An 11,083-nucleotide genomic window follows, 5' to 3' on the forward strand; every position below is an offset into this window, starting at 1 on the left:
GGATGGTAAAATAAACCAAAGGACAAGCTGTGAAACTGGGCTTTAAAACCTGCTTTATTAAACTAGATCAGTGTTTGTCAACCTTCACTACACATGAGAATCAACTACCAACCATGTGTGTTAACTACCTCCGACATCCAACCCGGTCAAGCCCTCCGATGACTACACCCTCAGATTTCTAGTCTTCAAGATGAGACCCCAGACAATGAGAAGCAGAGACAAGTCATATCTACTTTGTCCAAATTCCTGACCCACAGAGGCCAGGGGCATTAAAAAATGGTGGTTTCAGACCACTAACTTTAGGGATGATTTGTTAAACAACAATCCTAACTGGGACATCTGGAAAGCGGCTAAAAATCCCAATGCCTAAGGTGCCACTACAGCCCAATTAAGCCAGAAACGCTGGGGGTAGGACCCAGGCATCGATTTCTAAAGTCCCCCAGGTGATTCTAATGTGCAACCAAAGTTTAGAACCATGTCAGGACCCCTACTGTCCAATACAGTAGCCATCTGCAGGTTAAATTTAAACTAATGAAAATGAAATAAAATTTAAAATTCAGTTCTTTGGTTGCACTAGCCACATTTCAAGTGCTCAGTAATCATGCATGGCCAGTGGTTACCATATAGGACAGCAGATGTGTAGAACATTTCCATCATCACAGAAAATTCTATTGGACAGTCCTGGTCTAAAGCAGTGATTCTCGAAGCTTGGTCCGGAGCTAACAGCATCAGCATCACCTGGGAACCTGGTTAGAAATGCAAATTCTCAAGCCAAGCTACTGGATCAGAACCTTTTGGGTGGGACTGTTTTTTTCTTTTTTTGACATTTATTTATTTGGCTGCATCGGATCTTAGTTGCAGCACGTGGGCTCTTCATTGTGGCATGCGGGCTTTTTCTCTAGTTGTGGCACACGGGCTCAGTAGTTGTGGCAGGAGGGCTCAGTAGTTGCAGCATGTGAGCTTAGTTGCCCCATGCCATGTGAGATCTTAGTTCCCTGACCAGGGATTGAACCCGCATCCCCTTCATTGGAATACAGATTCTTAACCACCGGACCACCAGGGAAGTCCCCTGACGCACTCTTAAGTGTGAGAACCCCTGGGTTGTTACTGTCCACACAAAATCATTTTTTCCATGACCTAGCTCATACTTAAATCTGAAATTTATCAACTTTAACTCCACTATAATATAAGGGAGTATGTTGTCATGCAATTTATGTCATGCAATATATGTTGTCATGCAATTTCAAAGATGTATTTTTGTAGTAGCAAGCTTGCTTGGGAAGAAATGCCTTACAATTAGCAAAGGATTCTTAAAAAGTTCCTCGAAGATGCTCTCAGTTATTTACAATCATTAAGAGGAACAACTTTCAGGTCCAGAAATATAGAAATATGGTTTAAAATTATGAAACTCAACCAACTACTCAATTATTATAATTATGAAAACTATGTTGCATGACAAAATATAAATGCGAGAAAAGCAAAACACAAAATTGTAATTACAAATATTTATATTATATGGACAAGGACAAAATGAAGAAAGGGGAAAAATAAGAATAATGGATTTGTTAGGTTTGCCCAGACAATGACACCTTCCCCCTGCCACCACCCCCCCTTTTAAATTTCTGTCATGCTTCTTATAAAACATTTTAGAGTATCTAAGGAAGCAATCTTTTTAAAAGATACAATTGCGCTTTGACGTGAAAAGTTCATTTCAAGAATGATTTGGTAAAACAGTTCTACTGCTTCATCAATGATTCACTGAATTGTTCATCTCGTAGTAAAATGAAATCAAGACTGCATTCAAGCAAAAGATGAGGCTTGGACTGGTTGTCCACCTAATTCTGAGAGTCTCCAAGAATTTCTCCTCTCTACTTTTCTTTTTTTAACCTTAGATCTTACAATCAAATAAAAGAATTACTCATTTTTACAATAAAATTTTAGAGATGTGAAAACTTGACATTTTTCCCATGCTTATTTAGTTTCCACATAGTTGTTGGGTGGTAAAATGCCAAATAAACTAATTTTCCAAGGAAGAATTTCTCATATTTTCTTCTTATATTTGCAAATCCAAATTCCCAGAAATACTGTGTAATCTTTGAAAAGATAGCTCTTGAATCCCATATAAATCAACTCTTGATTGTTTTAATGTGAATTTTAGCATACTTCCTTTATTGACAGCTGTGTTGTTAGTAAACTTCATTTCCTATGTTGTGAAGGTACAAAGTTCTCTTTCTGAGCGTTTCTGTATGTCTTGTTGGTTTCTCCGTTTCATTTGCCAGTAATGTTCTCCAAACTCCTTTAAACTCTAAATAGCTCCAGGGAAGATTTGAGAAAGGGTAACTGTAGTTGAATAACTGAGAGACCTTGATGTCTTCAGAAAGCTTACTATGTGTGAAAGACTTTTTCTTATAAAGTTCTTTTTTTTAAAAATTATTTTTGTCTGTGTTGGGTCTTCGTTGCTACATGCGGGCTTTCTCTAGTTGCGGTGAGCAGGGGCTACTCTTTGCTGCAGTGCACGAGCTTCTCACTGCGGTGGCTTCTCTGGCTGTGGAGCACAGGCTCCAGGCGTGCAGGCTTCAGTAGCTGTGGTGCGTGGGCTCAGTAGTTGTGGCTCGCAGGCTCTAGAGTACAGGCTCAGTGGTTGTGGCACACGGGCTTAGTTGTTCCACAGCATGTGGGATCTTCCCAGACCAGGGCTTGAACCTGTGTCCCCTACACTGGCAGGCGGATTCTTAACCACTGCGCCACCAGGGAAGGCCTATAAATTTCTTTAAAATATGAGTGCACAGCATGTGTAATTTTATTGAAAATTGGAAACAATCCAAGTTATCCACTTATCTCTAACTAGATTTTGCCAGAAGCAGCCAAGTGGTAGGATGATAAACTGGCCAGTTTGGTATCATTTTGAAAAATTTCCCCAGCCCAACAAGCATACATATTTTAAAATTAATGATGACAAAAAAAAAATCTCCTAACTAAAATTTTTGCAATAGTGATACAAAAACAGGATTTTTCTTATTTTTCCAGCTTTTGTACTGACTACACTGATTATCTTCATTAATGTGGGTAGCTAAGAGTTGTATAAGGCAGCTACTACCTTTAATTCTAGCATTTACACGTGCTCTTAAGAAAAAGAAAAGCATTTTTATTTCTATTGTTGGAAGCTAAAAAGAAAAGGGAGTTGACAGAACCGTTTATTAATAATCATTTTTTTAAAACAACAAAGAGAATTTACAAAATGCTTTCTGTGTGCTGGGCATTCTTGAATCTAGGCCCTAAGAACACAAAGATAAATCATATATAGTCCTTGTCCTAGAGAAAGCCCAAAATCTATACATTTGAGATTCAACATAAAAGACAGACACCAACACCAACAAAACTATGCACTAAAAAAAAAAAAAAAAAGACCGACTATATGGAGGAAACTATCATTAGTGTCCTCAGAAAGACACAGAAAATGCCACAACCAGAAAACAAGCATAGGATGCTATTTTTAAAACAAACAAAAAAAAAAGACTATAAGAGTTCTTGGAAATGAAAAATATAATAAAAATTAAACATAGGGTTGAAAGATAAAGTGGATGAAATCTCCCAGAAGGTTGAATAAAAACAAGAGATAAAAAGTAGAAAGGAGGGCTTCCCTGGTGACGCAGTGGTTGAGGGTCCGCCTGCCGATGCAGGGGACACGGGTTCATGCCCCGGTTCAGGAAGATCCCACATGCCGCGGAGCGGCTGGGCCCGTGAGCCATGGCAGCTGGGCCTGCGCATCCGGAGCCTGTGCTCCGCAACGGGAGAGGCAACAGCAGTGAGAGGCCCGCGTACCACCAAAAAAAAAAAAAAAAAAAAGTAGAAAGGAAAAATAAAGTAATTAGAGGACCAGTTCAGGAAACCCCATGTCCAAATAAGTGTTCCAGAAAAGAACTGAGTAAATTTAAAAAAGTGTTTGCTAATGAATTAATTCAATAATTTTTTTTCAGAACTGAAGGATGCAAGTTTCCAGGTCCAAAAGGCCCACCATTGTGATTTCACAAAAATGGGGAAGAAAATATTCTATAGGATTCCAGAAAGGGAAAATCTAGGTCACGTCTAAAGGATTAGAAATCCAAATAGCTTTGGACTTCTCAAGAGAAACACTGGAAGCTAGAAGACATTAAAGCAACAATATCTTCAAAATAGAATTTGATACCCATCCAAACTATTAACGAGGTAAGTGGGTGGAATGAAGATATTTTCATGGTTTTAAAACCCCTTACTTCCCAAACATTTTTTCTCAGGAAGCTACCAAAGGATATGCTCTACAAAATTGAGACAGTAAACCAAGAAAGAAAAAGGAAACAGAAAAACAGATTCCACACAGAAGAGAAATAAAAGGAATTCTCAGAATGGTGTGACAGGAACCCCAGGATGACAGCTACATCAGGCAGAGAAGGTTACCAGTTCATAAAGGAACATGTTAGAAGGATCAAGGAGAAATGTCTCTAAGAAGATGAAATCAAGAGAGCACTTGATAATATCCAAATGTCTTGAAAGGAGATGTGGGCAAGGGAGAGATAATTTAAAAGTTGAATTAAGGGTAAGTACATAAAAAAGAAGCAAATTAGAGAGAAAGGAAAAAAATTAAAACATTTATTAACTCCAGGAAAAACAAAAAGTGTTGTATGATAGGAGAAATCATGGAAGAGACATGGCTCAACTGTAAATAATGTTCTATACAGTCATTTAAATAATGGAAGCACTAAATACTGATACATTATATAACTATATTGGGAAAACGGGGGATGGGGAGAATTCGGGGATGGGGTGAGAATAAGGCACAGAAAGGAAACAGAGAGAACGAATTAAAAACTAGCACTACCAGCATGTTACTCAGAAATATGGAGGGAAATCCCAAAAGAATAAGCTAAAATCACTATATGTGGCTGCCTCTGGGACTAAAAATGAAGAGGATTCTTCTTTTTAAACCATAGCCTTTATAAATTATAAAACTACTTCACACTTCAAACTATTACACTGATTTTAAAATATATATACAAATATATGTATGCAGAACCCAACCTCTTAACCATTAAACTTGTATTTTTCAAATTATAAACTTGTGACCATTTAGCGGGTTGTGAAATTAATTCTGTAAGTCACAACCATCATTTCTAAAATGAATTAAAACAAAACCACGTAGGGCTTCCCTGGTGGCGTAGTGGTTAAGAATTCGCCTGCCAATGCAGGGGACACAGGTTCAAGCCATGGTCCAGGAAGATCCCCCATGCCGTGGAGCAACTAAGCCCGTGTGCCACAACTACTGAGCCTGCGCTCTAGAGCCCTCGAGCCACAACTACTGAAGACTGCGCGCCACGAGCCAGTGCTCCACAATGAGAAAAGCCACCGCAATGAGAAGCCCATACGGCGCAATGAAGAGTAGCCCCTGCTCGCCACAACTAGAGAAAGCCCACGCAGCAACGAAGACCCAACGCAGCCAAAAATAAATAAATAAAAATAAAGTTCCCTTTATAAAAGAAAAGGTGGTAGAAAATAACAGAGACATTGCACATAGTAAATTTTTTCATGAACCTTCATATACGTACACACAACAGTGCATAATGTAAAATGTATGTTTAACTGTGAACAAAATAATTTTAAAATTACTATCTATACAGCATTGTAATTACTTTTAGTCCTGTCTTTTAAAGTGAGAGATGACAATCTATCTTTATTGTAAAGCAAAGAAATGGAAAACGTTGACAGCTAATGAAAATATTCCATTGTGACACTCTTTAAAATGCCACTGATAACATGCATGAAGAATGCTCACTCCTATATTACTGAAATCTAAATACTCTGCTTTCTTACAATCAACTTTGTAATATTTGAACCAGAGAGAAGAGTAACAACACAGAAAACACAATAAAACTCAAAGTCAATCAGATAATGTGGAATATTACTGCTTCTTAGGTGATGGATCTTTTTCATTTTATATGATTTTAACTAATTTTTAAATTTCCAGTCTACGGATATACTCGAGCAGAAGGAACCATCCTAGACAACTTTGGAATAGCAGTGGAAGCCAGCCTGGTGGAAGAAACGATCAAAAACTTGCAACATATAATGCATAAACTAGAAAGTATAGATGCAATCGACCAAGATGTAGTTTTCTTCCACCGACCCACCCTCATATACTTTAAAAGCTACATTACCCACCTTGCAGTATGGAAAAATTGGGCAAGTTAAAACTTTGATGCTCTTTTACTAAAACCCTAAATTTAGTCCAATTTTTCTTTTAACTTAGCTAGGTTATACTGACATATGCACATTGCTTTGGATGCTTACCCTACAATTCACTTACTTTAAAATGATTTAAAATAAGAACAAACACGTCTGCAGAAAGCAAGTTCCATTATACTCTCATAATAAAGCGTCACTTCTTAAAAGTTATAAAGATCAGATTCATATACACATGGGTATGTATATTTTTAAAACCACTACTACCACCCATACAGGATATTAAAAAATAAAAAAATATGAAGGAGTCAATATACTGGTATTTAATTATAGAAAAGATATTTGTGGAAATATATATATATATAAAATGTGTGTGTATTTGAAAATATGCATGAGAAGTTAATGACTGTGGTTACTTTTTGGACAGGTGAGGGGATGGGAAGAGTAGGGATGACAACCAGGGTGAGAGGAAGGCTTTGCACTGTACATCTGCTTCTACTTTGATTTTAAAACTATTACCGGGCTTCCCTGGTGGCACAGCGGTTGAGAGTCCGCCTGCCAATGCAGGTGACGCGGGTTCGTGCCCCGGGCCGGGAAGATCCCGCATGCCGCGGAGCGGCTGGGCCCGTAAGCCATGGCCGCTGAGCCTGCGCGTCCGGAGCCTGTGCTCCGTAACGGGAGAGGCCACGACAGTGAGAGGGCCGCGTACCGCAAAAAAAAAACACTATTACCTATTTTGGCAAATTAGGGGTTCTCATTCCGTTCTCCCTTCATGAATTGCCTGGCTTCCGCACCCTATGCCACATCCTGCACGCACGCACACACAATCACCCATAAGTAATTTGAGGCAGGTGTGCTTTCACTTTGACAAAAGACTTTCTCCCGATCTTGAAAAAGTGAACCTGTACTCTTAGCACCCACGTGACAGGCACAAATGCCACCTGTCTTTGCAGGATGCCAGGACCCCGGGTCACATCCACAGCCCCTCCTCAGCACACCCATCACACTGCAAACCATCACACTGCAGACATTTGCTGAGGGCCTGCTATGTGCCAGATGCTGTTTGGAAACACGGGACACAAAAGTCAGTAGGACAAGGTACCTGCCTTCCCGGATCTCAAAGCCTCAAGGAGAGGAGAGGAGACAGAAGAGCAAACAGGTAATTTCCAAATGATACGGTATATATAGCGGGAAAAGTGTAATCTACATAATCTACCACATTATATTTTAATTATTTTTTCCCCTATTGTCCCACGTCTCTCAAAGGTGAGTCTCTGGCACAGGCAATGGGTCCGTAGTGATCTTTGGATCCCCTGAGCTAAGCATGGTACCAGCATGATCTGAACTTCATAAATGTCTCCTGCATGGTAATGCAATGGTATTTTAAGAAATACATTCATATATGTCTTAATGTTTCAGAATGGTGATTGATAAACACATCAACTATTAACCTGGACCTCTGTGGTGTATTATAATCTTAGAATTTCAGAACCAAAACAAACATCTTTAACCTCAGAAGACCTGTGATCTTTTAGTCCTTAACATGTAGTTTTGGCTTTGATTCCATAAAGGGGGAAAATCATGAAAGCTAAGCCTATCTGTTTCTTTTCCTGGAAACCAATGCACTCTTGTTTGTTTTTACTGGTAGGAGTGGAAGCTTTCACCCAGTAACTTAAAATTCCAACCATGGTTAATACATTAGTAATTTCTTGCAATATTCAGAAAAAAAAAGTGATTTTCAATTTGACACAGGTTTGCCAATATTAATTTAAAACTTCTTACACTTCAAACCTTGGACTTCTAGGTAAGAAAAATAATAGTCTTGCCTTGCTCTGAGCTCTATCCAAAACAAATGATAGAAATGAATTGCAAACATAACATGAAGCGTTGTTGCAATTAATCAACCCAGAACCCAAGGGAGGAACTGTTTCTATTTTTAAGTGCACTGTTGCTTTAAGGGAAGACCCACTGGAGAAACATAAAACCAAGCTGCCTAATGAAAATCAAAATGCATTTGGTGTCTCCCTCCTTGCAAAGACAGTAATCCTAACCTGCAAGCAGCACTGCTGTGTTCACTCCTCCCAGTGTGTCTGTAAACTGAATGACAGGTACCCAGGCAGAATCCCACAGAAAGGGCCCATCCACCACTCAAAGAATCATATCTGTCAGGAGGTCAGAACAAGAGAACACCCATGTTTCAGTGCTATTCTTATAGTTCCAGATAAGGGGCTATTCCAAGAAGCAAGCAGATGGATAAATCCCAAAGTCACCCTTCAAATCATTACTTAAAAGATGCTGATTAGTAACCGCAGTGGTGGCCCTAAAAATGATCAATTGATTATTTAGCAGTTCCAACCATCTACAGTTGTAATTTCTATTCAAATTCCACAACACTAAATCTGTGTCTGCCCACAAATGACAAAGCTTCATTTCATTAAATAGTAGCTAACAGTAACACTCCTGATGGTTAAGAGTGACAAGGAGCAGGTGTCAAACCAGCAAGGGAAACAGAAGCCACAGCTACATAAAAGGAGTTAACATTCTACCTGTTTCCTAGACAGCTTTGAAGACTCTGACCCAGCAGAATTTTTTTCTCAAACAATATTCAGGTTGGGGGGGGGGGGTTGGGAAATGTTGGTGATGTGGGTGACTAATTTAATCTGTAAATATCTTAATTTACTCAATGAGTTTACTTACTATCACTAAGAAATACACAACTACATTGCTATAAATGTATCTAAAATCCTATAAATCTCTAAAATGTATCTAAAAGTATTATTCAAGGATACATCCATTACTGAAAAGTATTTAACATATTTTAAATACAACTCAGCTATTTACAATAGCCATAACAATCTGCTACAGGAAGCAGAATGTTTGCACATTGGATAAAAATTTCTAGCCTCAGCACAAAAAGCAAAGAATCCCCAAACTTACCTCCTGATAATTTCTCCCCCCCAAATTTAGTAAAACTATGCCTGAACACCGCATGATTATAGAATGAAGGCAGTTGCTTCCTTTAGCGATAAAGTAACAAACCCTACTTCAGAGTCTCTCTTTAGTGAAAAAAATCTCTGAAGAACAACAACAAAAAAATCACTAAATTGTAACACATCAATCAACAGGTGACTTTTAGAAACACAAACTCTCATCAGAGAGGAATTAATTTTGTCAGATCTCCCTGATTTCTCTTTCCTATTTTTACAAGCTACTGTATTGCTATACTGAATGAATTCCAACCGTTTTCTTCTCAGGGGCTTACCAAAAAAATGCCAAATATTCAAATTATTTTAGGGCATTTTCCCATACTGTTGCGTGGAATAGAGCAGAATTAATAAGGATCCAACAGTTACCACTTTTCAAATGCAAATGTTGCCATCTAGTAAATGCAGCCCCTTTTAAACATCCCCCCAGTGTCTACACAGCTCCAGGCACTACTTTTGTTTCCTTGAAAATCGAAATTCGCGCATTACATTCAGGCATTATCTCAACTCAGCACCAACAAAAAAATAGATCTTAAATGGTCCAGGCCTGAGCCTGCATCGTACAAAACTGTTCTGCTTTATTGTGCGGAGGTGTTCCCTCCCACCCCCCATTTCACACACAAAGTTCCTTAACAATTCTGCCAAGTAAAGCAAACAGTACAGTGGTGGAAAGAACCAGGGGCACTGGGTTCCACGAACTAGGCCTTGGGGTGGTCACTTGCTCGCCTCAGGCCTCAGTTTTCTCATCTGTAAAATGTGGCTATTGGACTAATCATCTCTAGGGTCCCATCCGGCGCCCTCGAAGCCGGCCGGGGACACAGCGGACTGGTCCTGGTTCAGGCCGGGGTGCCCTGCCTTGATGCCGCTCTAGATGGGAGGGGACAAGGGGGAGGGGGGCAGAGGGAGGAGAGAGAGGAACTTGGACTTGCAACAGCTTCAGACAGGAGCGTGCGACAAACTTGAAGCCGTCCTCCTAACAATAGGCAAGAGCACTCCCATTTTCCTGGCTCAAACTTGCAGGAGGCAGCGGGGCTGCACCCTCCTGCCCGCCCTCTCGGCACCCGCTTTACCTTTCTCCCTGTTTGGTGTTAGAAGGAGGAGGGTGCAGGACCGTTTGATTCCCTTCCATCTCCACCACGCACTTGGTGTTCAGTTCCAGTTCTGAAAGCAAAAGGGAAAACGAACGTTGCCAAGCCGAGCATCCGTGCCCGCAGCCCGCCTCTGCGCGCCGCGCGGGACTCCCCCGGGAGGCGGCCGAGCCCGGAGCCGGGAGCCGGCGCACCGGGTCCCCGCGGCCGGTGCGGGCGCCGCCTCCGCCCCGGCGCTCCGGCTCCGCTCCCGCCGGTCCAGCCCCGCGGCCCCGCAGTTTCCAAAGTTGCCCCCGCCCTCATCCCGACCACAAACGAAAACGAGCGGAAAGCTCCTCACCTCGTCGGTTCAGGGGCCGGACCCGGACGGCAACTTTTACCTTGGTATCCGACATGTTGGCGGCGCCCGCTCGGCCCCAGGCGGCCCCTCACGCGCGGCGCCGCCGCCGCCGCAGCCGCGCGCCCCCCGAGCGCGGCCGCCGCCGCTGCTCCGCCGTATGCTCCGTAAGGCAGCGCCGAGGCGCGCGGGCCATCCCGGGGGAGCGCGACGCGGGGCACGGCCGCGGCCCGGGGAGGGGCGGGCGCGCGGGCGGGCGCGCGGGGCGGGGCGCGGCGGCGGCGGCGGCGGCGGCGGCGGCGGCGGCGGCGGGCGGGGAGGAGGCCGCGCCGCCCGGGCCCAGGCGCCGCTCTAGCCGCGCCGGCCCAGCCGACCGCAGAGCGCCGCGGCCCCTCGCGGCCGCCCCGGGCCCGGCCGCGCCGCCATCTTCCGCGCCTCGCCGCGCCCGCGCCCCCGCGGCT

The 11,083-nt window shown here is 42.4% G+C and overlaps 1 protein-coding gene across 1 annotated transcript in view; it reads right to left on the reverse strand.

Moving 5' to 3' along the window:
* KIF13A (kinesin family member 13A) overlaps positions 1–10,849 on the reverse strand; it is a 216,568-nt gene extending 205,719 nt beyond the window's left edge. The window contains 2 exon segments of the mRNA XM_060023590.1: positions 10,268–10,358; positions 10,626–10,849. Of these exon segments, the coding sequence (XP_059879573.1) occupies positions 10,268–10,358; positions 10,626–10,680 (146 nt within the window). The 5' untranslated portion in view covers positions 10,681–10,849.
* Between the last annotated feature and the right edge of the window lie 234 nt (positions 10,850–11,083).

Source organism: Delphinus delphis, chromosome 10 (genome assembly GCF_949987515.2).
Source record: "Delphinus delphis chromosome 10, mDelDel1.2, whole genome shotgun sequence".
NCBI classification, from domain to species: Eukaryota; Metazoa; Chordata; class Mammalia; order Artiodactyla; family Delphinidae; genus Delphinus; species Delphinus delphis.